This window comes from Girardinichthys multiradiatus, chromosome Y (genome assembly GCF_021462225.1).
Source record: "Girardinichthys multiradiatus isolate DD_20200921_A chromosome Y, DD_fGirMul_XY1, whole genome shotgun sequence".
Lineage (NCBI taxonomy): Eukaryota > Metazoa > Chordata > Actinopteri > Cyprinodontiformes > Goodeidae > Girardinichthys > Girardinichthys multiradiatus.
The window spans coordinates 16,097,199-16,123,347 of NC_061818.1; the positions used below are offsets into that span (position 1 = coordinate 16,097,199).

Sequence of the window (26,149 nt, forward strand, 5' to 3'; positions counted from 1 at the left end):
CTAGTTTCAATGATTTATTTTCCTTTTATACATTTTTATTACTCAAAATATCTGTATAAACCAGACATAAATTGCCTCAATTCTCAGCTGTCCATCCGTTCTGTTTGGGTCTGTAAAGAGAAAAAGATGAAAAAAGGGAACATCCTCTTGAATATTGAGCTCCAACAATTAGCAGAAGGCAAAGAGCGCAGATGTCTCTTAATTTCCCCATAAATGCAGTTTTGATTTCAGTGTTTGTTATGCAAGAGAGGATTTGTTCATCAGAAATGAAAGCTCTAATGTGACAAGCTTGGCTATAAAGTAGTGTTTGCATTTGAACAAGTGGCACACTCACCACACAGTGTTAGTAGCGTCTGTAGTAGTGTGGTGGGGGTCCATAGTGCATGGGCAGGTCCATGTTGTGGTGGGGGTTGAAGGGCGGGTTGTGGTTGTGCTGGTTATTATTGTTCAGGGGGGGCAGGTGTTGCAGCGGGGGCACATAAGGTGCCGGGGGCAGCCGAGGTATGATGATCTGGTGGTATATCCGGCCCTGTGGGGGGGCTGGCGGGTGGTAGCGAGCACGTGGAGGGACGAACAGGGGGGCTTGTACCGCTTGAGGAGGTTGAGGAGCTGGGAGCGGGGCGTTCGGTTGGGGTGGGTTTTCTGGGGGGGGACCCACTCGGGGCCGTTTAGCGTCGGTGGTGACCTCCGATGGCAGGCCAACCCTCTTCCCCGAATTATCTGACAGAAGAAGAAAATAAAACAAGAAATAAGCCTAATAATACAAAAGACATCTCTCAGTTTCTTATCAAGCTTTAAAGGAGCAATGGATGAATGGACAGATGACAGATAAGGGAGGGATGGATGATAGCACACAGACGGATAGATGGAATAAAAAGGGACTGACAGACAGACAAATATTTTCAGAATTCCTGTTAAACCTTTTCCTTCCACTCAACTTTCTATTAATATACCTGTATACAGCACTCCAAGTTACCAGTTTCTTCAGCACTGGGCTTTTGTGGAATGTAATGAATGGATATAATGAGTTTTACTTTTTGAGCTTAATTACTAAAATAAATTAACATTTTGATTATATCCTAATTTATTCAGATGCACCTGTATTAGATTAAAAAGGCCTGGGAGTCTGAATCTTTCCTGCCAGGAGCAAAAGATTTGCTTTCTTTTAGAAACATTTAAGAACAGACGAGACCAAGTTAAGGGAAACAGTAACAAAACCTTTGGCTTACTGACCTGCACACTTCTTACTCAGCTCAGCTTCACCTTCCTTCTGGATCTCCTGAATGATTCGCTCATCGTCTTGCTGCAGAAACACACACAAAAGAAACTGGTTTATGAAAGCTCTGGACCAACCCTACTTTAAATCAAAACCAGGTAAAGTAACAGAACTGCGTCAGCTGTGTGTCACAGGAATGCTAAAAAAACACTTTTACCTCTATTAGTAGTTTTGTTTTTTATTCTAAATGTGACAGAGGTCCAACCAGGAGCAACTGATGCAGGAAAACCCAAAGCTGATCTGTGATCACATGTGTGGTACTTGCAACATTTCTCTAAACTTAAGAAGTTCTTTGGAGCTGTAATAATAATAATAAAAAAATAATGAAACAGGAGGTCAGGAGCTCACAGTCAGGGTTCCTTCACATTGTCATGCCAACATAAAACATGACTAAATTCTAACTTTTAGTACTTTTAAAAGGAAAAAATACTAAATCTCACCATATATTTCTACAATGGCACCTAGACAAAGAAGCGACTGGAAGAGTGAAGGTGGGCAGATGGATGGACATACATATGACTTTAAGATAACAGAGAAGGGAATAAAGTCAGTTAATATTTTTCCATTAATTTTCATTTTCAGTGATTGTTTGCCTTATCTTTGTTGCTGATTAGAGCAGGGGCTCCCAAAGTGGGGGTCAAGATCCCCCGGGGGGGTCGCCAGACACCAAGTGGGGTTTGGCAAGATGATTTTTAGAATCATCGTGATGTGACCCCTGAGGTGTACGTAGGGCCAAAAGGGACAAAATCTAATAAATAAATATATCACGAAATAAATAAATGCACCATTAAATGTGCCATTAAAATATTATTTATTTAATACATTATTAATTATTAAATAACCATGTCCTTATGAAATGCACAATTAAAATACTTGTACCCCATTAAATCATAAAATATATATATTTTGATTAAATCAAATAATTAAATGTCATTAAAATGTTATTATTTTAAATCTTTAGGGGGTCGCCAATCTCTGGTACTGTTATTTGGGGGGGTCACAGGTAGAAATGTTTGGGAACCCTGAGGTTAGAGGGCACCTGCCTCCCTTCAGCATCTCTTTACTGGCCTAACTTTTAATCCCTTCCTTTGGCTTTGCTGTCATGGTGAGCTCCTTGCCAGCTCATGAGCTTCTGCAGAGTGGCTGGAGCTTCTCCAACTCCTTCACCAGCTGGGAGCTAAATGATGCTTCTGGTTACCAGAGATGCTGAAGCCAAGCCACTGTGGGTAAACAAGGAGTCAGATGATGGATAAAAAAGGTTTGGGGCAACTAGTACCCCAGACCTGTTCTGCTGGCTTCGTGCTGCAGCTGACGCAATGTTACAAGACAGCAACTATTTCAGGGCATGTTTTAACCAGCCTGGCTAGGATGTCAGTGTTTTGTGTTGAGACGCACCGTGGGGTCAGTCCAGAGCGAGCACTTGCGACAGTGTCGGCAGGGGGCACCGGGGGAGCGGGCGTGCTGGCAGAAGTGGTTGTAGCCCGTGATGGGCTCTCGGCACAGGTAGCACATAAAGCTGCCGCAGCGGCACGACATCCGATTGCAGCCCTCTGACTTCACCAGCCCCGTCCCGCACTTCACGCACTTCCTCACACGGGCTGCTGTCATGCGCTCCTCACTGCAGCACAGGGGGAAAACGGACAGGGTTCACATTTCATAATATGACATTTTCTACAATGATGCGAGATCAAGACAATACTTGGATCACTTAGTCTGGAACGTTTCAGGTTTTTACTTGTGTTGTTGAGTGATCAAGAATGTCCCCACAGTATGATGCTGCTGCCACCGTGTTTTACCATGCGCATGGTGTTTCTAGGATGGTGGTCAGTGTTATTTTTTTGTTTTTAAATCACTTATGCCATCTAGGCCAATAATAAATTTCTTCTTGCTTCTACGTGGCTTCTGGGAAACTGCAAGAGTGAATTCTTCTGTCTAGTTTTGTCCTGTTATAACCACATGTCAACTGATTTATCTACCAGATCTCTTCCTTTGTCTCTCAGCACCAGGAAGGAAGCTGCTCTGAAAACAGGAAGTGCTGCCTCAGAGCCTGCTGGGCTCAGAGGAAGCAGCTGGCCCACCGGCCCGGCTGCTTCCTGGAGTGTTGTCCGGGAAACTGAGATGTTTACCCAGCATCCTCTTCTGCGAGAGGGATGGGAGATGGAAAAACTAACAGGGCCTGAATCCAAATGTGCACAAAGAGTCAAAATGGGTAAAAAAAAATAAATCTGCAGAAAAATAAAGTTTTTGTCAGTGGGGCGGCACATGAGATATACTTTGCCTAACTAACTAGCACTGCTGAATGCAGATGTTCTTAATGGGAAAACAGGGTAGATTATATTCAGTACTGTGTCTAAAATGCTGGAGAAATGTGCTTTCCATTAAATACCCATATTCACGTTCGTTTTAGAAGAATACCAACAATAAAAACCAGATGTTTTGGAAGATTCTGTGATCCACTTACAACAGCACTCTCATTCGAATCTCGTCTCTCTCCAGGACCTGCTCACAGGTTTTTCCCACATGCTGCTTCCACTGGACATGACATTTCCTACAGCTCTCCTAAAGAAGCAGAAAAAAATACTAATCAGGCGAGGATGGTGAGAAATCTGAGAGGTAAAATCAAAAGCTGCAGTTACAGCAGCAAGTCGGGAGACTGAATTTATTTGACCATTTTTCTGTGAAAAACTCGACTTGATAGGGAGGGTCTGTAAACATCAAATGTCAAGTCTTGCCACTGATTGTCAAGTATATTTAAGTCTGGACTTTGATCAGCTGAAAACAACAGTGATCGATGGGAACTACCCCAAGTTCATCTGTACGAAGGTAACTGCAAGCAAATCTTCCATTTTGTGTCATATTTACATCGTACGCTTAGTGGTTAAATTAAAGGTTAATGCTTAACACTAGTTGCTTTGGGTGGTTTGCGTGTAGATATATGTTGCAACTTCTCGTGGCACAAGTTTAGGCTTTGCTATGATCAGTTAACATTACGCCAACTTTGCACGAAGTGTTTAGTAGGTTGTAATGTAAAATCTAGACTCCTAATACTGAATTTCAGTATGTATGAATTGAACTTCATGCCTTGAAATAACGTCACTCATCTGATGTACGACTCATTAGAAAGGCTTTTTGCCTAGTGTTGGCTGATAAGGTAAAAATGCCTCACCAAATGCCTCAGATATCATCATGAGCTTTACTATCTCCACCCTTCCAACAATCTTGTCGTCAGAGGTTAGTTCACCCTGGGTTACATTTCCTCGTGGGTGGAGCGTCATGTCATCTGTAGCCCTGGCTGAAGGTTTAGGGTCCTAACAGCTTTTCCTCCAAGATTTTTCCACATTTCCTCTGTCTGTTTTCCCAATGAACCTGGACCAGCTCCCTGTCCATGCAGAAGACAAGCATTCGCACAGGATGATGCAGCCACTACCGTGTTTCACATAGCGTTTTCTGTATGTAGGCCAAAGAGTTGAAGTTTGATCTCATCTGACCAGGGCATCTTCTTCAACATGGTTGCTACGTCCCTTAAATGGGTTTATGTATTATTTAGAGGCATCAGTGTGAAAGGGGCTGAACACAAACGGCCGGCACACTTTTCAATTTAAAAATAAAATCTAAATATGTTCTCCTTCCACACAGTTATGCACTACTCTGTGATGGTCTATCACATTAAATCCCAATAAAGTACAAACAAGGTTGTGCTTATAAAGTGACAAGAATTGAAAAGGTTCAAGGGCAATGTACATGTAGCCTTCTGTAAGTCACTGCAGCTGTTGGTACCCCAAAGTGCATCCTGCACACCACATCCATCCATCTTCTCTGACATCTTCCTATTAGAGAGGACCACTGCAATCAGAGTAACGCTACCCCTCAGCATCTGCTCTGTATGTTGCTACTATGGCCACTGCAGGGACTCTGATTTGCGCAGACACAGACACCTAGGTGCGGCTTTTTGCTTTAAATCTTGTCTGCCGCTGCAGACTGCTTGGTTGCCTAGGAAACAAGAACAAAACTCCATCCTGCTTTGTGTTGTCAGAGCAAGCGGGTGGATGAGCGACGAGCGAGGAGGCCGGCGTTGCTGCACATGCCCACCTCAGCTCGGATTTGTTCATTTCTCTCCCCTCACTAACCCTTAGCTAAGTGGTGTTGCCATTAATATTTAAGTTGCTCATCTAATATTGAAGAGCGCGGCACATGACAGCTGACGCAGCACAGTGTGACTGATGTCTATAAAACAAAATCTAATCTGACCTTTGCATGGGAAGACAAGTCACACCTTCTATGTCCTGCAGCCTCTGTGTGCATCCTGAAATCGCTGTTCGAGTATGCATGTCAGGAGAGTTTGCATAAAGCAGCTTTTTATTTGCTTTCACAGTATTTCCTGAGACAGCTGTGTGTGTGCAAGTTCAGCCAAAGGATGGGGAACTGGATCGGAGGAGTTATTGTTGGCGTTTGCAGCAGGAGAGATGACAAAGCACTAAAGGACATTAAAGACAAAATAAGCAAGAAAACAGGAACCAGTCTTCAGAGAGAAGTGGCGAAAAAACCCAGATCAAACAAAGAGAGACAGAAAATCTAGAGGGGAGAAAAGACAGAGACGGAGTATAGAAAGATCGCCCCCTAGCTGTGATAGAGAGCAGCAACAGGAACAAGACTGGAGACAGTGAAAGCATGCATGTGACAAGCGGCTGACTTGTTTAAAGAACTGATTGAAAAGCAGGAAGACACCTGAACTCTTATAGCTCGGCTAAAAATACAGACGGGGACGTCAGAGTCCGACCTTAAAAGAGGCGTGGCTTTGCCTGCCTCAGAATGCTTCACCTGGACGAGGCTAAGGTGTGTCAGAGGTCTTACACTCCTTATGAACAAAAGGAAACATGTACTTTAATAAACCCCACCTTTTCATATCCATCCGTTTTACACCTCGCTCTAACTTGTCTCTGGTGCCTTTTTCTCTTTGGGAACTGCCCTCCCTACTCCCATTCATATATTTTCTCTCCTCCTATCCATGCACTCTAGTGCTGCAGCAGGCCTTATAAGGCAGTGCAGGCTGTTTGCTGAGCTTTTGGATGTGGGGGTGGCTGCATCAAGTCTGTACAGAAGTAAGTTTTTAATTGTGAGGTGGCTGAAGAGATGCCCCCCCCCCAGAAGAGAATCATACTGCCTTGGAAAAAAATGTGCACCTTTTGAAGAGGCACAGACAGAAAGAGCCATAAGCTAAAAGAACAAAAACTGAACTTTTTAACCTATCCATGTGTCATTTTGCCACCATTTCAGTCAATTATGCACTACTTTGTGTTGGTCTATCACAACATCCCAATAAAATACACTGGAACATGTGGTTGTAACGTGTCAAAATGTGGATAGGTTCAAGAGCTAGAGGTAGATACCTAGCAAGGCCGTCCAGATCTTAGATTCCTTTGTGTTCTGTAAGCAAATACAGGCCAGACGCATGTGGGTCACATTAACATCCGCTGTTCTACACGCACACATACATGCGTCTCAGACAGAGAGTTCTCTAGGCCGCGGGTGACAGAATCTGGGCCAAAACAGAGCTGAAGCATTTGAAATTATGCTAGCACTCTTTCTAACCAGTAAGAAACCAGCAAAAGGGAGGTGGACGGTGCAGCTAGCCAATGGGGGCAGCTGGATGGAGTTAAAGTGGGCGGGCTTATGGGAAGAGTGTTAGTTACATAATGAAACACCTCCCTGGAGGTATCTGGAGGGCTGTGGGGCAACATCTGACTAATGGCTTGACTGGAACAGGCCCCTGCATCTGTTTAACTGTATCCAGGTGTGTGTGTGTGTGTAGCAAACAACAAAACACACCCTGATGTTTTTACACATAATAAAAGAAGAAGCATATTTCAGTAGCGAAAAGCTTGCTACCAGGAAGGATCGTAAAAACAACAGTTCAAGCATACGATCCTCTATGAGCTAACTATTAAAACATGCAAATCAGCAATGGATCGGACCCAAAGAACCCAGAATTTGCTGAACTTCTGTTCTGGGTCATGAGCCAGTCTCTGTACAGGAAAACAACTATCCAGGATCCTCGGTGAACCTCTGGCTCCACCTAGAGGTCAATTACAGAAAGTTACATAGCTCTGAAATTAATTACTTGTTCAGAGAGGGTCTGATTACTGCTCTGAAAACATCCATAGCTTCATCTAAAAGGTCCCATCTGGCAAAGCAGAAAAAACGAAAAGGAAACTAATAATGAGACCGAAAGCACATTTTCAGTTTCTCCTTTAAATTCCCTGGGAAAGTTTCTGTGGAAACTACCCGTGATACCAGATGGCAGTACCTTGTAAAACCGGCTGTGGGTCTTTGGGGATATGTTTCTACTAGCTTTGCATGCCTAGATTAGAATATCTACCCATTCCTTTTTGCTCTGGAAAGAGGTATGAATATTTTCACAAAGACATCAGCATAAGTTAATTATTTGAAAAAAGACAAACTCTTATGTCCTTTATTCCATCTAAAACAAGTAGGTATTAGTTGAATGATGCCTAGTTCCTTTAACACAAAGCCACATGACAAAAGTACACATTTCTGGGATAGACACAAATTATCTACTCTTATTCAACAATAGAGATAAGAGTCTGTGTATTTGGATCTAATCGGGCCGTGGATGTGAGTAGAAGTAACTTCTTCTGAGCCAGGGACTTACCAAAAGCAAAACATCAGGGGAGTGACTATGTTGTATGAATGAGAACCGGCTGCATATTTGTACGTTTGAGTATTTCTCCCAAACATTTTTGACTGGAATTCCTGCGATAGCCTCACCGGAGAGATAAAACAGGGAGGAAGAGACAGGAGACGACCTCGCCAGAAGGAGCCGTTTATCTCCTCCAGAAAGTTGCTCATCAATCTCTCTCACTTTGATTAGATGCAAGTTCAAGAGGCACTGATGAGATTTATGCTGAAGGGAAAGCAGTTTAATTTATGACAGCTAGTATCGGAGCTGATTAGATTTATATGAGACAACGGAGTTTTAAAAGGAAAAGTCAGCAGAATAAAAGCGGCAGAGGCGAGGAACTGAATCGAAGAGCGGGACTGACCTTGCGGCAGCGAGGGTTGGGGCAGCTAAACAAAGACATGTCTTTGTCCAACAGGGCTGGAAAGTTACAAAACGGACACCTGCGAAAGTCAGAAGGACGTGTCAGGAGGTGAAAAGAAACACATTTGTTGCAGCTCCTTCCCTTGTGGTCATGTGGGGCTATGTCGTGAAAGCACCATCAGAACAAACACTCACCTAACTAATTCATCAGCACATGTGGCTGCCACCGCCTCCTCGGCTTGCCTCTCGTTGTATCTACACAGAATATTATCAGGAAGGACCTTCTGCAGCTCACACATGGGGTACGAGCACGGACAGCCGTCCTCCATGCAGCTCAGCTCCGACTGCAACACCAACACAGACGCTTGTTGTTACAAAGATAGTTCATGTTGGCCAAATAAAAACAAGATCTGTCACAAAGCTGCATTTTATCTACCATGTACTGTAACACATCACCTTTACTGAGTAAAAAAATGAGCCACTATCCTTTTAGAAGAATGTGAACGGCTACAGAGCCTTCCACAAGTATTTACACCTCTTTTGGTGAATAAGAACCACAAACTTGAATAGATTTCACTGAGATTTTACGTGACGGATCAAAGTGAAGAGGAATGACAAAGAAAAGATGGTTTTCATGATTTTCACCCAACAAAACTCTGAAAAGTGTGGCATGCTGAGTGCTTCGCGGTATGTCTCTATCAGCTCCTTTCTCTTTGCAATTAAGCTCTAACATGTTTTATTTTAGGACCGCCCTGTTTCTAGCTCCATCCATCAGCCAATCAAGATCCCCGTCACTGCTGAGGAGATCCCCACAGCATGATTCCATCACTACCATGTTTCACCACGGGGCATGGTGTGTTCACAGGGATCTACAGTTAGTTTTCCACTACAGATTGTGTATTTGTGCTACAAAGTTCAGCTTTAGCCCCCTCTGATCAGAGCCCCTTCTTCCACATGTTGACCATGTTCCTTCCATCACCTGTAGAAAACAAAACTGGGATTTCTTGTGGCTTTCAATTAAGAAAGGCGTTCTTCTTCTCACTATTTAATAAATGCCTAACTATTAGTTCTTTTGTTGACAGATTCTCCCACCTAAGCTGGGGGTCTCTGCAGCTCCTCTTGAGCTACCATTGGCTGAACAATGCTCTTCTTGCCCAGCCCTTTGTAGTGTAAACTTCTCCACAACTTTCTCCCTGACCTGCCTGCTCTAATCCTTGGTCTCCATGGTGCTGATGTTCTCTACAACCTCTGAGGTCTTCACAGAACAGCTGGAGTTGACATCTGAAAGTTGTACTGGATTTGTTTTTAGGGGTATCAAAGTAAAGGGGGCTGAATAAAAATGCACTATTGGTAAAAAAGTTTGGACAACAAGCATGGTCACTTAATAAAGCACTATTTTGTTTTGGTCCATCACACAAAATCCCAATCAAATACGCTGAACCTGTGAAACTGTGGGACAGGAGATGTTGCCTGGCAACTGGAACAACATTCATGTCCTGTTGCAACCGGAGAAAAATCCTTGGGTTGTACCTTTCCGGAGCCAAACACTGCCTCCTGAGCGTATTTAACCAGGCACTCTTTGCAGAACAGGTGTCCGTCGGAGCACTGTGTCATCTTCTCAAAGGCAAACTCTCCGAAGCAGCAGCCACACTCGATCAGTTGACCGTCCTGCAGAGAGAATAATCAATGTTTACCCCGCAACCAACACAGGCTACATCCTGATCAGAACAACAATAATCTACAGGAGGAAATATCTTAGATCAAACTTTCTTTTTAATTCAATTTTTTATTCCAACTGGTACCAAACAACGTTGAGCAGGACTAAGAGCTGGCTCCTGTGGTTTGGGTGAGCCAGTAACCAAACACAAGCATGATTTCAGCGCTCAGACAGGAGGAAAGGGAAGAAATTAAACGTTCTTCCTAAACAAAACCTTTGTTCTAATTTCCAAACACTTTACAATGAAAAAGGAGCAAATATTTTGACTTTAAATAAACTTAAGGCAGGCCTCATGTGGCTTTATAATCCTGTTAGTGGGTGGTAATGGAGGTGAAAAAAGGTTTGGAAGCCAGTGGGCCACCTCTGGCAGCAGAGGAGGTCACAGAGCCTAATCTACATCTGAGCCTCAAGGACCAGCTAAACAGGCCTGAAACCCACCAAGGGACTACTGATCTCCACCTACACTGCAACACTTAACCTCGTTCTGTTTCTGCGTCTGATTTACCCATCCACCCCTGCTTACACCCTTCTTACCTATCATATATGCAGTGGTGGGAAAAAGCAGTTTTCAAATGATGATTTCATTCATTAAGGGAAAAAAAGTGATCTAAACCAACCTTGATCTGTGTAAACAAGTGCGCCCTAAACCTAATAACTAGTTGCACGGCCCTCAAAAGCAACACGTGACATCAGGAGTTTGTAATAACTGGCAATAAGTCTTTAACATCACCACTGATGATTTTGACCCACTCTGCTTTGTAGAAATCTTTTAATTCAACCACCTCAGAGAATTCAAGCATGAACGGCGAGTTTAAGGTCATCATCTCAATTGGCTTTAAGTCCAGAACTTGGCTAAGCCACTCCAAAACTCCTTATTTTGGTCTTTTTGAGTCAGGGGTGGCCTTGCTACTGTGTTTCGGGTCATTTTCCTGCTGCAGAACCAAAGTGTGACTGGGCTTAAGGTCCTGTAGTGATGGCGGGACCTTCTCCTGCAAGGTTTTATGGTAGAGAACAGAATTAATTATGGCAAGTGATCCAGGTCCTGAGGAAGCAAAGCAGTACCAAAGCCTCACACTACCACCACGGTGTTTGACTGTCAGTGTGCTGGTGTGTTTCTGAAATGCTTTCAGTTTCAGGTCAGATGTAACATGAACCACACCTTCCTTAAATAATATTTCCCTAAATTCTTGAAGATCATCAAGATGATTTTGGTAAATGTGAGACAGGGTTTAGTTTTCCTTTTGGTCAGCGATGATTTTGGACAAGGAACTGTGGAAGCCACTTTGTCCAATCTCTCTTTTTGAATGTTGAACTATGAACTCTGACCTTAACCGAGGCACGTAAAATCTGCGATGCATTAGATGTCATGCTGGGTATGTTTTTATAATCGGTGCTGTGCTCTTGGAGTAATTTTGGTTGACTGGCCTCTCCTGTAAAGGTTCACCACTGCTTCATGTCATCTCCAGTTGTGGATAATGGTTCTCACTTTGGTTACGAATGGCTTTGTAACCCTTTCCAGAATAACAGATGTCAAACACTGTTTTTCTACAGTTTTTGAATTTTGTTTTGATGATGTGTTGCTTTGTGAAATGTTTCAGCTGTCAATGAGGTTCTGTTTAAATTATTTATTTTATCTGTGGGTCAGGTAACAATCAGACCTGGGGTTTGGTTTGTGGAGTTGAGCTCAGATTTCTAAAAAAATTTAATTTTATCACAGTTAATTCATGAATTAACAAAGGAGGCAATTATTTTTTCACATAGGGCCATTTTAGTCCATATGTATAGCTTTTCTCCTTTAATGAATGAAATTTTCATTTGAAAACTGCTTTTTTATTTACTCTAGTTCTCTTTATCCAATATAAACATTTGTTTGATGTGAAAAAAAGGCAAAACAGAAGAAACCTGTATGGGGGCAATCAAGGGGTACACCTTGAACAGGTCGCCAGTCCATCACACACACACACACACACACACACACACACACACACACACACACACACTGGCATTTGGAGAGAACAATTAAACTTGTTGGACTGAGGGCCATGCACGGGATGCAAGAAAGAAGACAATTAGCCAGCTTGGTACTAACTAAGTATTTGATTGGGTGTATTTTCCTGTTTTAGTACATTTGGAAAGTGTAAAAGAGAGGGGATGAAAGTAATCTTGCTTCAACATGCATCCTGACTCTGAGAACATCTCTCCTGAGTTTGGGGTTTCAAAGTAACGAAAAATTCAACACATAGTGTCCTGTATACTATACTATACAATGTTTGTAACACACAATAACCACAGTGAAGCGACCAGAAACTGCTTAGTCCAATGAAGCTCTTGGTTGCAGTGAATGAATCAGTCTAGCTTCACCAACGTGCTTCATACCTTCTTATATTCATCTTCATTGACCTGCAGAGCAAGGAGGAAGTCTTCATGCTGGAGATAGAAATACATTTTTGTTAGCAGAGGCACTTTAGTTCAGTCACTCATTCGTTCACTCCCTTTATTTAACCAGCTGACGCTGGTTAATTTGCTGCTCATACTCATCCACTATTTTGACAGTGCATGAGTATGAGCAGGAAATTTAAGTGAAATAAGCATAAATATTGGGCCAAGAATTGAACCTTGTTAGCCTTGCTTTTCACTTAGTAGTGAAAAATACAAATGTATTTTTTCTGTATTTAAAGAAAGTTGTACAGTTAAGACACAGTTAAAAGTTCATTTGATCAACAAGGTTTTTATTGAATGGAAGCAATCTAAAATTTGGAGCGGCCCACCCAGAGTCCTGACTCGAATCTGACAGAGAATCTGTGGAGGGAGCTAGAGATTATGGTGATGGTAAGGAGGCCTTTCAACCCCAAACACTTGGAGCTCAGTCATTAAAATATCAGTGGAAAGCTGTCCAGAAATTATAAGAAGGGGCTGAATGCTGTAATGTCGATAAAGATTTTTCCACTGATTACTGCAAAGTGGGTAAATAATGTTGGCTGGGCCATTTTTTAATAATATACAAGTAAAAACAGATCAGATCTAGTTTTCTAAAATGATCCTCTTTTTACATAGTGTCATTATCTTTTGGTTTTCTCTAAATCTGCCAGAAGTATGAATAACCTTGGGCTTATTTGAAGGCAACAGAGGCCTTCTTGCACTTTCTCACAGGCATATTGGAGATACCCAAAAACCTTGGTGAGAGGTGCAGAGCAGTACATTTTAATGCCATCAGCATAACAGTAAAACAATTAGGTAAACTGCTCTGTGCTTGGATATTTACATACAGAAAAAAATAATGGGCCGAGAACTGAACCATGTGGAACATCTTGATGGACTTGCAATAAATCTGAGGTTAAACCATCTACTTGAATGCCAAGAAGAATTGCTATTGGAGAAAACTAATATTCAACTTATTAACTTAGTAACACAGCAAATTGTCATCTTGTTCCTGTGTTGTATTCAAGTGCTGCAGATTTAATAGGAAACATCACTAAGTTGTTTGGGAGGTGATTTAATGCTTGTACCAGTAATGGTCCAGAAAACAGAAGACAGTATGTGTACCTCAGCCCATTCCTTGGCCTTCTGCTGATAGAATGACAGCTCCTTCTGCACAGAACCTTCCAGGTTGTTGTACGTCCTGCAGTAGCGTCGGTCGTTCTCCAAAAAATACATCCTTCTGTCCAACTTGAAGGACCCTGGAGGGCAAACAGAGCGCTCGTCAGCTAGAGAACCTGTTTTTCAATGCAAGAATGTACACTATCCTGCACAACGGATCAGCAGGTTGGAAAAAAAAAAACACACACATCAAGTAGAACAACTACGGAAGTGAAGAGGAAATCGGGGATTCGAGCAGAAAAAAAAAGTAAGATTGTCTTCACCGTGCTGAAAGTGAAAATCAATGTAGCAGCGCTCCGAGGAGGTCCTGCTCCGTCGTCTCTTTCCAGATGGGTCACCAGATTCCTGCCACTTCTTCAGGGCTTCACATAAGGCCTGAAAAAAGAAAAAAAAACATGTGAGGCAAATGAAAGAGGCTGAAGGCGAGTTAGAAGTAAGACTGAATTTCTGCAATGTATGCTGTTATACAGCATGCAGACATACCTTGCGTGTGATTGCATAGTGTCCCTTCAGGGCGTTCAGGGCCCATTTGATGTCCTGACAGCTGAGCATCCTGAAGTCCGCCATCAGCAGGTCAGCAGCCTGCATGATTACCTCGGGCCCCACTGTGCTCAGCCTGGCATAATCAAAGAGGTCCTCAGTCACCTGGAAGCATAAACACATAAGTCTTTTATTCTCAGATTTGTGACATCTGAACAACAGCAGAGCTCATAGGTTCAACAACAATGAACATTTATAAGAACTAAAATTAACTGCAAAAACTGCATTCTTAAAGCCTACAATATGCGACGCAGAACAATGTCTACATCCACACTGCTGGCTTGTCCTTTCAGTGCTCTGAAAGGACTTTTTAACAAGGACCTACACTGAAACAGTCCACTCAACTGGGATTCAAGTCTAGTTTATTTTAATAAATGGAGCCCCCTAAAGGACAAGATGTTTGGTAGAACGCAGATCAAGAGAAATATTTCCTTTTAGTAATAAAACATTCCTGTGTGTACTTCTGACGCAGCATTAGGGTCATTGTAGATCAAAGAAAAAACAATTATGTGAACACAGAGGAGTAGGTTTCTGCCAAAGAAATTCTAGATTCATTTCACATTTTTATGAGAAAAAACTTGGATATTCTCTAATGTAAAAAATCGTAGATTTCCAAGAAAGAAGTTTATGATTTTAAAACTAGGATATTCTCTGACATTGTAAAGTCAGTTGTGTGTAAGACAAAAAAAACCTTTATCAGAAAAAAAAGCTTTCTGAGATTAAAAGGTCAAACATCTGCGACAAAGAGTGCCAGAGGTCCTCTAAGGTCCAAGTGATATATTTAGGAGATGGGTGAAGTGTGGGTGGTACATCAATGGTTTTTCTAAATGAAACCAAACATTTTCCAGATTTGTACATTTTAAGATTTGTAGTTCTCAATGTCATGAAACAGCAGATTTGGTCCATCAACCGGTTTATAACGAGGGGTTCAGATTTCACGTGCTGCTCCACCCACCTCTGCCTGGGTGTCCCCTGACTCCAGTAGGATACTGGTGGGAACTGCAGCGGCTGCAGCTGTCTCCCTCCTCGGATACTCTGGATTCTCCAGCAGCAGGTTACAGATCCTGGAGAGCAGAACACAGGGAGCTTTAATACATTCACACCAGGGGGACAGAGACTGGGGAAAGAAATGCAGCGGCAATTTTTTCATAAAACATGAAAGCACATTCATCATTTCTACATTAACACAATAAATGCTTCTTACACATTCAAGTCTTTCACATTATTCCTTAGGATCAGTTCTGCTACATACGCTTCTTGGACATCTGGGAATAGATCCAGCTGGAGAACACATAAAAACAGAAATAGGTATAAAAGTGTAACTTGAGGTGACTGATTTAAATACTTATTTACGATGTTCTGCAAAAGTATTCATGCCTGTGTGCCATGCTACAACCACAAACCTCATTGTATTTTGTTGGGGATTTTATGTGATAGATCTACTCAAAGTAATGCAGATATGTGAAGTAGGAGTAAAATAATGCACAGATTTCATTTATCCATCCACTGTCTTCTGCTTATCCGAGTTTAGGGAAACCCAAATATCGCTCTCCCCAGCTACATCCTCTCACATCCCAAAGCATTCCTAGGCCAGATGGGACATATATAGTCCCTCCAGCATGTTCTGAGTCTTCCCCAGGGTCTACTCCCAGTTGGACGTGCCCGGAAAACCTGCAAAAGGAGGTGCCCAGGAACAATCCTAATCATTTGCTCGAACAACCTCATCTGACTCCTTCTGATGCGGAGAAGCAGCGGGTCTAGTTTCAGCCCCTCTCAGATGACAGTATTCCTCACCATATCTCCAAGGACGTGTCCAACCTCCCTTCAGAGGAAGCTTGTTTCAGGTGAGGGTTGAACCGTAGACAAGCCGGCAAAGCAAGAGCTTTGCTGTTTGGATCGTCTCTCTCTTTACTTTAACCAACCGGAGCAGCTGCCGCATTACTACAGACAGAACCCTAATCCGTCTGTCCGTCTCCCGTTCTACCTACCATCACTCATGAACAAGACACCAAGATCCTTAAACTCCTCCACATGAGGCAGAAACTGACCCCCAACCCAGAGGGGTCAACCGACCGCTTCACAGTTGGCAGCTGTGGGCATGTATTTCTTCAGCAGGAACACGCATGTCTCTACCAGCCAATATTTACCCAGTCATCTCTGCAAAATCTTCTTTGGACAGAGACCGTCTGAGAACATCACTGTTCAAATCTGGCCACAAGCTGTCAATCTCGACCATTTTAACACAGCACAACATCAGGAAGATATTTATTTGTGATAATGTGGCTAAAAATGGGATGTCGACAACAGTTAGTTTAGTTTGTTATTTATTAGTCAGGGACCGTGTACAGAAAACATTTGTCTCACAATGAGAAGAGATGCTTTGAACCAGACTTAGCAAAAGCTGAAATTTACTCCACAGTTTCCTGACACCCATCACTCTTTACCCAACGCTCTCTGTGAGCTTCAGCTTCTCTGCTGCTAAAGACACACATCAGGGCATGATTAGTGCCCACCCAACTGGACATGGCATCGATACTTGGACCATGAGTGACTGACACTTGATTAACAAAATCCAATTAAATATTGCATCCAAACATTCCTTGGATTCGATATATTGTGCATATCTAATCTAAACCATTTCGCTGTTCTGGCTGGATGGGCAGCATGCCTGCAGGATGATACAGCCACCATGTTTTGCAGTGGGGATGGTTTGTCCAGGATGATGTGTAGTGATGATGCACAGTTATGCTCTATTGACTAATTTAGCGTTTTCTAAAAGCACATGGTTGTACTGGATTTTATTTAGAAGTATCAGAATAAAAGGAGCTGAGTAAAATTTCTGTTTTATTTGTGAAAAATGTTGAAAGCAATGCATCATTCTCCTTCCACCTCTTAAATATGCATTTCTTTGTGTTGGTCTGGGACAATAAAACCCTCAGAAGTTTCTGGTTGTTATGAGACAAAACTGCTAGAGGTATGAATACTTTTGCATGGTAATATATCTTGGTAGGAAATGGTTAATAGAGATGGAAATGAGTAAAGTAAGTGTGTGTGTGTGTGTGTGTGTGTATATGATACTCACAACACCAGTGATGAGGGCTCTAACATGTGGCTGCTGATCTGGTCTTTCCTGTGGTGCCGAGGGTCCGGGTCTGGCGTCCTCTATTTGTGGAATGGCCTCGGGTGCAGGGGGTACTGCCACCAGAGCAGGGGCTGGATTTACTTGTTCGGGATTTGGTGCTAAAATGAGCCTGGCCTCTCCTCTATTATGGGGCACTGGGGGGTTAGGCTGCCTGATATTGTGGCCGTGGGCAGACAGAGCCACAGCAAAGGCCTGCAGCGGGGGATTGGGAACAGCCTCCACAGGCGCCTGGCTCCCCAGGATAATCCGGTGACCTACCTCGGGAGGACCTAATCTCTCTGGGGCAGCTGCGATTAGAACCGCAGGTGGGATGACTGGTATGACCTGAGGTGTCTGAGCGGGCCGAGCTGCGGGCTGGGCGGGGGCCTGGGCCAGGGGTTGCGGCTCAATCTGAATGAGATTGCCCTGCATTTGATTGTGCGACAGGGGCTGCACCAGGTTCGTGGGCCTACGCTGCAGCTGAGGCTGGGTTATTAAAGCAGAAGCCTGGATGCTTGGCTGCTGTGGAAGAACCATCCTGACCTGGATGAGCTGGAGCTGTGTAGATGTGGCTCCACTGGCCTGGATCGGTGCAGACGTACCAGGCTGAGGCTGTTTCCATGCGTGAGATTGAACGTGTGCCAATGAAGCCCTGGCCTGAGTACTTTCTGTTACTGGTCGTCCACTTGTACTCGGCGTTTCTAGAGGCTTAGCAGTGGAAGATGTTGCAACCACCGCAACTGCACTGGTGTGTCGTGTTGCACTGGCAGAGGTGGTTGCCTGACGCTCCGGTAAATGCGCCGAGGAGCCTGCGGGGGGCTGCGACGGTCCAGATGTGCTCGGCTGAACTTGAACGATTGCGGCTGTTCCGGATGGCATGGCAATGGCAGTTGTGGAGGTAGACGGGGTGTCGGCAGAACGAGCTGACGTGGTGTCCCGATGCCGCGTGTACGTGTGATGCTTTGGCTGAGGCTGTGCATGCGAAGATGGGACAGGGGGCGCTGCAGTCCCTGTGGGTATGGCTGGTTGGTTTATCCTGGTGTCTCTGGAGGTAGAGGGAACAGAGCCAGAGTCCCCAGCAGTAGCAATGGTGCTGCTTTCACCTCCAACGTTGCATGAAATCCCGCTCCATTTGGCTGCTTGGCGAATTATATTTCGCCGTGCAGGAGTTGGTAGCTGGAAGAAAATAATAAATACAACAAATTTAAAATGCTACATACGCAGAAACATTCTAAAATTTGTCAAAAAAAGTGATAGAAAGATTAAAATAGGTCGGAATGGTATTTCAATCACCTCTAATATACTGATGTCGTCATCATCTGCATCATCGGGGACTAAAACAGGACTGCCGGGTAAAAAAGTCACAGGCTCCTCATCTGAGTCATCTGAAATGGTGATGAGCTCCTTCTGACCCGCACGAGAGCCTGCACAAACAGAACAACACGCTGGTTCACAACATGCTCCTTACTGGTTCACCAGTAAAGATGCAAACCGTAGAGTACTAAACAATATGGGATATGTAGTGCACTGCCTTGATCATATTAGGTCAGGGAATTGAGCGATAATTAATAAACTGAAAGACAGTAAGGTGATGTACAGCCATAGATTTCGAAACATGAACACAAAATTCTTCAGAAACTTGAACTAAATGTATAGATCTACATACATTTGCTGAAGATGCATAGCTACTCATGTACAGCGAGTTCATCTTCCTCACATTTTGACCTGTTACACCCAAAGGCTCCAATGCAAATTAGCGGGATTCTCCGTGATAGACCCACACAGAGTGGTGCAGGATTGAGAAGTAGAAGGAAACGCTTAGCTCCATGTTTTACAAAAGGAAACTGAAATTCTGGTGTGTATTAGTATTTACCCCCCATGTACTCTGATACCCCTTGATAAAATCTGGTCCAACTAATTTCCCTTCAGATGTCCTCTAATTACTAAACAGAGTTACTCACAGTTTTAACAAAGAAACCAAAACTTTTTCACACAGGGCCAGGTTGGTATGGATACCTTTATTCCTTTACTAAAAGAAATCTTGATTTAAAAACTGCATTTTGTAATGGCAAAACATTAAAAAAAAGCTGTAAGGACACAAATATTTTCCAAAAGCAATGTTTGTGTGGCAGAAAACGGACTTGCGACATCGCAGAGAACACACCATCCCCACTGGTGGTGGCATTATCATGCAGAGTGGATACTTTCATCAGAATAGAAAGGGAAGCAGGTCAGAACTAATAGAGATAAATGCTGTGCAAAATTCAGGAAGAAACCCTGAGAAGGGAAGTCCAAAGAGCGGCCCGTAGGCCATTTGGGGCCCTGGCCATGGTTTTGTGCGGCCCCTGACCACAGATCAATGGTACAAATTTGGCCCATCAGCAGATGTACACGTTTACTTTTAAGGACGAGATTTTCACTGACAAATTAAAACCTTTTTAAAATGGACAGTGTTAGGTATCACACAAAGTTACTGTGACCCTGTTTATTGCTTTCATTTTCATTTCATCGCAAATAGGGTCACCCAATCAGTTAACTCGGCTTAATAGAGCAAGCTCTTCAGAAGAATTAGTGATCCATATCCTGTTACCTTTTCTAGACAAAGAATATAGAACAGATTGCCCTAAAAGTAAGAAATATGTCTTTCTTTTAAAATGTCTAATGTCTTGGATTTTCAATGATTTCCAAACACTTTTTCAACAAAAATTACACCACTTCCTTCTTTCATGTTTAGTTTCCTAATCCTAGAAACAAATGTTATTTTTGTAGCCCAATAGTATTTCAACTTGATGATTTTTGCCCACATGGGAAAAAGTTTGTGCACCAATGTTAGAAAACGTACAGCCGGAGCTTGTTTGCTAGAACGGCCTAGTCAAAGTCAAGACATATGTCTCTAATTAACAATCTGTGGCAAGACTTGAAAATTGAGCTCCACAAATAAATGCGTGCAAGCATGCAGAACTAAAAATAATACACATTGAAGTTTCTTGCTGTAATGTCCCAAAATGTGGAAAAGTTCAAGGAGATTTGATCCCTTTTGCAAGGCACCACATTAGACACCGGAAGTGCTGCATCTCACCTTGGCTACGGTGCACGTTGAAGCTGGCCAGGAGGATGACGTCGTCATCATTTCCATCTGCCATGGTGAAACAGCACTAACCAGCTCCCTGAATCAGCTCACACTGACAGTCACTGCCCAGTCAGACGCATCTACAAACACACAGCTTCCATCATGAAGGGTCAGACATTCCTCACTCCAGCATCCATGCTGTTTATCTAAACTCATTCAGGTTGAGTCAGAAATCCAGGTCCCTGCCTTTTTACACTGAAAATAGCGGAAAGTAAGATAAGCCATGCTCCCTAGGATCCACCAACTGGTTTCATTTTTAAATAAACTATTTGTTCTCGTAATATTTATGTCACGCAGTGACGTGAGGGCTCAGGTATGGCATGATCAACTGCTTAAAATAGAAGAACATGAAGAAAATAACCACCGAAGCACATCTTAACAATCGGAAAGCTTCGGAAAACAGAAAAAAAATCCCCCAATCATGTAAAAAATGTTCAGTTAATCTGAAAGTTGATCCTTTACGTACCTAATCCATGATTAACATTTCCGTACATTTCTGTTAGCTTTGCCCCGTCGGTGCGGCTATGCTCGTCCAGCACCCGACCAAATATGTTTTAAATCAATCTAAATCTCACGTGTAATTAAACATTACTCGCTAACAGCAGAAGCTGACAGTGTTGCTATAGTTGCTCCGAGCAGCTGCGCTGGGTTAATCGCCCTGACACCGGGTCCGACGCATCTACAGCACAAAGAAAGGTCAGACGGAGGATTTTAAAAACAAATATGTCGCTGATCGTCAATTTTTTCCGCTCTCTCGATGGCGTTGCTGAATGTGTATTAGCATGCCTGGCTAACTAGCTAGAAGGGTAACTAGTTAGCTGACAGAAGTCAAGATTTTTAACAGCGCTTCAAATCAGTCACACATACTATAAAATCCAGGTATTAAAAACAAAACAAATAAAAAGGTAAAATACCGCAGCTTCGTCGTGGATAACCACGAAAATGCCTAGTGGTTTGTCTCCTTGACAGGCTCAATATCCGTAGCTTTAACGAAAAGAAACTGCCAAAACAAGAGCTATCACAACGTAAGATGCCTTTCGCCTACGTACAGCTAGTGGATTTTGGGAAATGTAGTCCTTGGGGTACTGATCGTTACAACTAAAACAGAATGGCTTCAGAAAGGGAAAATAAAGCAAAAGTGTAATGTTTCCTAATTTCAAAGACTTTGTTTCCTTTTCACCTGGGTAAATTGAATAAGTACATATCAAAACACGAAACTGAGAAGGATATAAAAAGGTAACAAACACAAGTAAACATTTTCTAATTGCAAAAAGTTGATCATTGATCAGTGGCTTGCAAAGTTTTCATTTCCCTTGAACCTTTTAAATTTTAGCCTTAGTTTTCCACCACAAACAGCATTTTACATGTAAGGCAAAAAGTTCAGTTTTGGACTAATTTACCTAGAGTACCCTTTTCACATGTTGGCTCTGTCCTGTACATGTCTTTCTTTCTTGGCATTCTGCAACAACGCCCAGAATTGTGGAGTGCATGACTGTTAGTTATCTTGCAGAAAGATTTCTTCACTGCTCTCCTTGTTCTACCTTTTAATTTTAGGTGGACAGCCCTTACTGGTAGTAATGCAATAGTGTCATATGCTCTCTATTTTCAGATGATGAACTGAGCAGTGTTCAGCCAGGTGTTGAAAGCTTTTCAGAATCAGAATCAGCTTTATTGCCAAGTTCGTACATACAAACAAGGAATTTGACTCCGGTACACTTTGCTCTTTTGTTCTGTTTTTGCATTACAGAATATACAAATTTACAATTTACAATGTACAATATACACATATCTAATAGAAAAGGTGCATTTGCAACATCTGTATGCTGTTGTTCTGTACTCTATTGAATGTTCATCAGAGAAACAGCCTGGAGGAAGAAACTGTCTCTGTGGCGGCTGGTTTAAGTGAACAGGGCTCTGTAGCGACGGCCTGAAGGTAAAACTCTAAACAGTTTATGTGCAGGGTGTGTGGGGTCTGCAGAGATTTTAGCAGCTCTTTTCCTGACCTTAGACCTGTATAAGTCCTGAATGGAGGGAAGGTCAGCCCTGATGATTCTCTCTGCAGTCCTGATTATTCGTTGCAGTCTGGACCTGTCCTGTTTTGTGGATGATCCAAACCACACTGAGATGGATGAAGACAGGACAGATTGAATGATGGCAGTGTAGAAGATGACCAACAGCTCCTGTTGAAGATTGAACTTCTTGAGTTGCCTCAGGAAGTACAGTCTCTGTTGGGCCTTCTTTCGAACAGTGTCTATGTGTGAAAACCATCTCAGGTGATCAGAGATGGTGGTTCCTAAGAACCTGAAGTGGTCCACGGCCGATACAGTGTTGTTGAGGATGGTGAGGGGGGTGTATGGGGGTGGTGTTCTCCGAAAGTCCACCACCATTTCCACAGTCTTGAGTGGGTTGAGTTCCAGGTAGTTCTGACTGCACCAGTGTACCAACCGATCCACCTGCTGTCTGTATGCAGACTCATCACCGTCCTGGATCAGTCCAATGACAGTGGTGTCATCTGCAAACTTCAGGAGTTTCACGGACGAGTCCAATGAGGTGCAGTCATTTGTGTACAGGGAGAAGAGGAGTGGGGAGAGAACACACCCTGGGGGGCACCAGTACTTATTGATCTGGTTCAGGAGAAGATGCTCCCCAGTCTCACCTGCTGCTGTCGGTCTGTCAGGAAGCTGTTGATCCACTGACAGGTGGAGGCTGGGACGTTGAGCTGGGTGAGCTTCTGGTGGAGGATGTCTGGTATGATGGTGTTGAAGGCCGAGCTGAAGTCTACAAACAGGATCCTGGCGTACGTCCCTGGATGGTCGAGGTGTTGCAGGATGAAGTGTAGACCTAAGTTAACAGCATTATCATCAATGTAACCCTGCTTTAAACAGTGGTAGGGGTTCGTCCTGATGGTTTGAACCCCTGCTCTGTCTGTCTCAGTTGTTGTGTCCTTGGGCAAAACACTTCACCCACTTTGCCTGCTGATGGAGGTCAGAGGGCCTGGTGGCACCTGTGTATGGCAGCCTCACTTCTGTCAGTCTGCCCCAGGGCAGCTGTGGCTACAATGTAGCCTACCACTGTCAGTGTGTGAAAGTGTGGATAAATGGGTGGATGATTAATTGTGGTGTAAAACGCTTTGGGGTCTCTGGGGACTTGATAAAGCACTATACTAATGCAGGCCATTTACCATTTAAATGACTCCGTAACTTCCTCCCTGACCTGCCTGCTGTGATTATTAAACTTGATAAGACTGATTGTTCACTAACAAACCTCTGAGGGCCAGGGAGACCAGTCCCAGGCTTGCCCTGCGTGGCTGGGTCCGGGGGGCTCGGTGCCCTGCGTCTTGCTCTGTGCCTCTTTGACCTGAGGGCGGCTGCTCCTTTGCCTTATTGGCCACCTACAGGGGTTGGACAATGAAACTGAAACGCCTGGTTTTAAACCACAATAATTTATTAGTATGGTGTAGGGCCTCCTTTTGCGGCCAATACAGCATCAATTCGTCTTGGGAATGACATATACAAGTCCTGCACAGTGGTCAGAGGGATTTTAAGCCATTCTTCTTGCAGGATAGTGGCCAGGTCACTACGTGATACTGGTGGAGGAAAACGTTTCCTGACTCGCTCCTCCAAAACACCCCAAAGTGGCTCAATAATATTTAGATCTGGTGACTGTGCAGGCCATGGGAGATGTTCAACTTCACTTTCATGTTCATCAAATCAATCTTTCACCAGTCTTGCTGTGTGTATTGGTGCATTGTCATCCTGATACACGGCACCACCTTCAGGATACAATGTTTGAACCATTGGATGCACATGGTCCTCAAGAATGGTTCGGTAGTCCTTGGCAGTGACGCGTCCATCTAGCACAAGTATTGGGCCAAGGGAATGCCATGATATGGCAGCCCAAACCATCACTGATCCACCCCCATGCTTCACTCTGGGCATGCAACAGTCTGGGTGGTACACTTCTTTGGGGCTTCTCCACACCGTAACTCTCCTGGATGTGGGGAAAACAGTAAAGGTGGACTCATCAGAGAACAATACATGTTTCACATTGTCCACAGCCCAAGATTTGCGCTCCTTACACCATTGAAACCGATGTTTGGCATTGGCATGAGTGACCAAAGGTTTGGCTATAGCAGCCCGGCCGTGTATATTAACCCTGTGGAGCTCCTGACGGACAGTTCTGGTGGAAACAGGAGAGTTGAGGTGCACATTTAATTCTGCGGTGATTTGGGCAGCCGTGGTTTTATGTTTTTTGGATACAATCCAGGTTAGCACCCAAACATCCCTTTCAGACAGCTTCCTCTTGCGTCCACAGTTAATCCTGTTGGATGTGGTTCGTCCTTCTTGGTAGTATGCTGACATTACCCTGGATACTGTGGCTCTTGATACATCACAAAGACTTGCTGTCTTGGTCACAGATGCACCAGCAAGACGTGCACCAACAATTTGTCCTCTTTTGAACTCTGGTATGTCACCCATAATGTTGTGTGCATTTCAATATTTTGAGCAAACTGTGCTCTAACCCTGCTAATTGAACCTTCACACTCTGGTCTTACTGGTACAATGTGCAATCAATGAAGACTGGCTACCAGGCTGGTCCAATTTAGCCATGAAACCTCCCACACTAAAATGACAGGTGTTTCAGTTTCATTGTCCAACCCCTGTACTTCTGTGAAGGCCGTATGTCTGGCTTCCTGGGACTGCTGCAGCCTTCCGGAGCCGGGTCTACACAGCAAAAACTTGTTTCTACAAATATGCCTACCAACACACTCACCCACGTACCAACACATGAATGGTTGAAGGTCATACAAACACAGATTACGGTACTATAACATCAACGTGGCCTGCGTACTCTGATGCTGGACTGAATCTGTAATTAATAGTAAATCACGCAGTTAAGATTCTGTCTTGAGATACCCTTTTTGTAGAGCAAAACTGCTCTGGTACATGTAGGCAACCATCTGCTCCATATGGTGTGCTGAAAACGCTGCGATAGGACACATAAAAACCCAAAGAAAAGGGATCAATCTTGAAGAGCCCCCCCCTCCACCATTAGTTATTACAGGTTGCACCCATCTGCTCACATCCTAAAAACTAAAGTACAATACAAAAAGGTGGAAATGTTAATTTGTCCCTGCTAGTGTCAACCTCATCAATAGGCCAGAGAGAAGCAGAGCTCTGGTCCTATGACATTCCCTGCTCCAACAAACCTTGAATCAAACAGATTCAAGGCAGAATTTCTTCTGGAGCATGTCATCAGGTTCTGCAGACACCTGGTAAGGAACCATTTATTTGATTGAGGTGGAGCAAGGAGGCATCTAACAGTTATTATGCAGTAGTTCTTGAGGAGATGGGAGACTCCTGCTGTAGAAGCTTGCTTTTTATCCTGTATATTGTTATTATTGTAATTCTGTCAATTGCTTTTGCATTTTTTACTCTTTCTGCTGGCTAGCAAACAAATTACCTCTTGATGATTATAAAACTTATCTTGACTTGCATATCACACTTTGATGAACATCACAAAACTTGGCAAAGTTCAGGGGGTAGTAGCACGTCTGCAGGCAAATATCAAATTGTAGATAGAATATTCTAACCTTTTTTTCTCTGAATTATTACTAAAACAATCCTTGAAACCATTAAACACATCATTATAAACTGTTTTAATAGTGAAACAGCTATTTGCAGAGAAATGGTGACACAGACTCAGGA

General features: G+C 43.4%; 1 protein-coding gene across 3 annotated transcripts; it reads right to left on the reverse strand.

Annotated features, from left to right (window-relative positions):
- On the reverse strand, nt 1–21,490 carry LOC124864770 (E3 ubiquitin-protein ligase RNF216-like). 3 transcript variants are annotated; one of them, XM_047359676.1, is made up of 18 exons: nt 21,356–21,490; nt 20,391–20,521; nt 18,605–18,735; nt 17,273–18,487; nt 15,395–15,471; nt 15,146–15,254; nt 14,134–14,295; nt 13,914–14,025; nt 13,597–13,730; nt 12,430–12,480; nt 9,867–10,004; nt 8,532–8,680; nt 8,338–8,416; nt 3,738–3,835; nt 2,672–2,894; nt 1,234–1,303; nt 335–720; nt 1–110 (listed from the first exon to the last, which is right to left on the reverse strand). In XM_047359676.1, the coding sequence occupies exons 2-17, from the start codon at nt 20,452–20,454 to the stop codon at nt 344–346; spliced, it is 3,189 nt and encodes a 1,062-aa protein (XP_047215632.1). In that variant the 5' UTR covers nt 20,455–20,521; nt 21,356–21,490; the 3' UTR covers nt 1–110; nt 335–343. The 3 variants fall into 3 exon arrangements, with proteins under 3 accessions (XP_047215632.1, XP_047215631.1, XP_047215633.1); XM_047359675.1 differs by having other exon boundaries at nt 1–720; XM_047359677.1 differs by lacking the exon at nt 21,356–21,490 and adding an exon at nt 20,908–21,087 and having other exon boundaries at nt 1–720.
- Between the last annotated feature and the right edge of the window lie 4,659 nt (nt 21,491–26,149).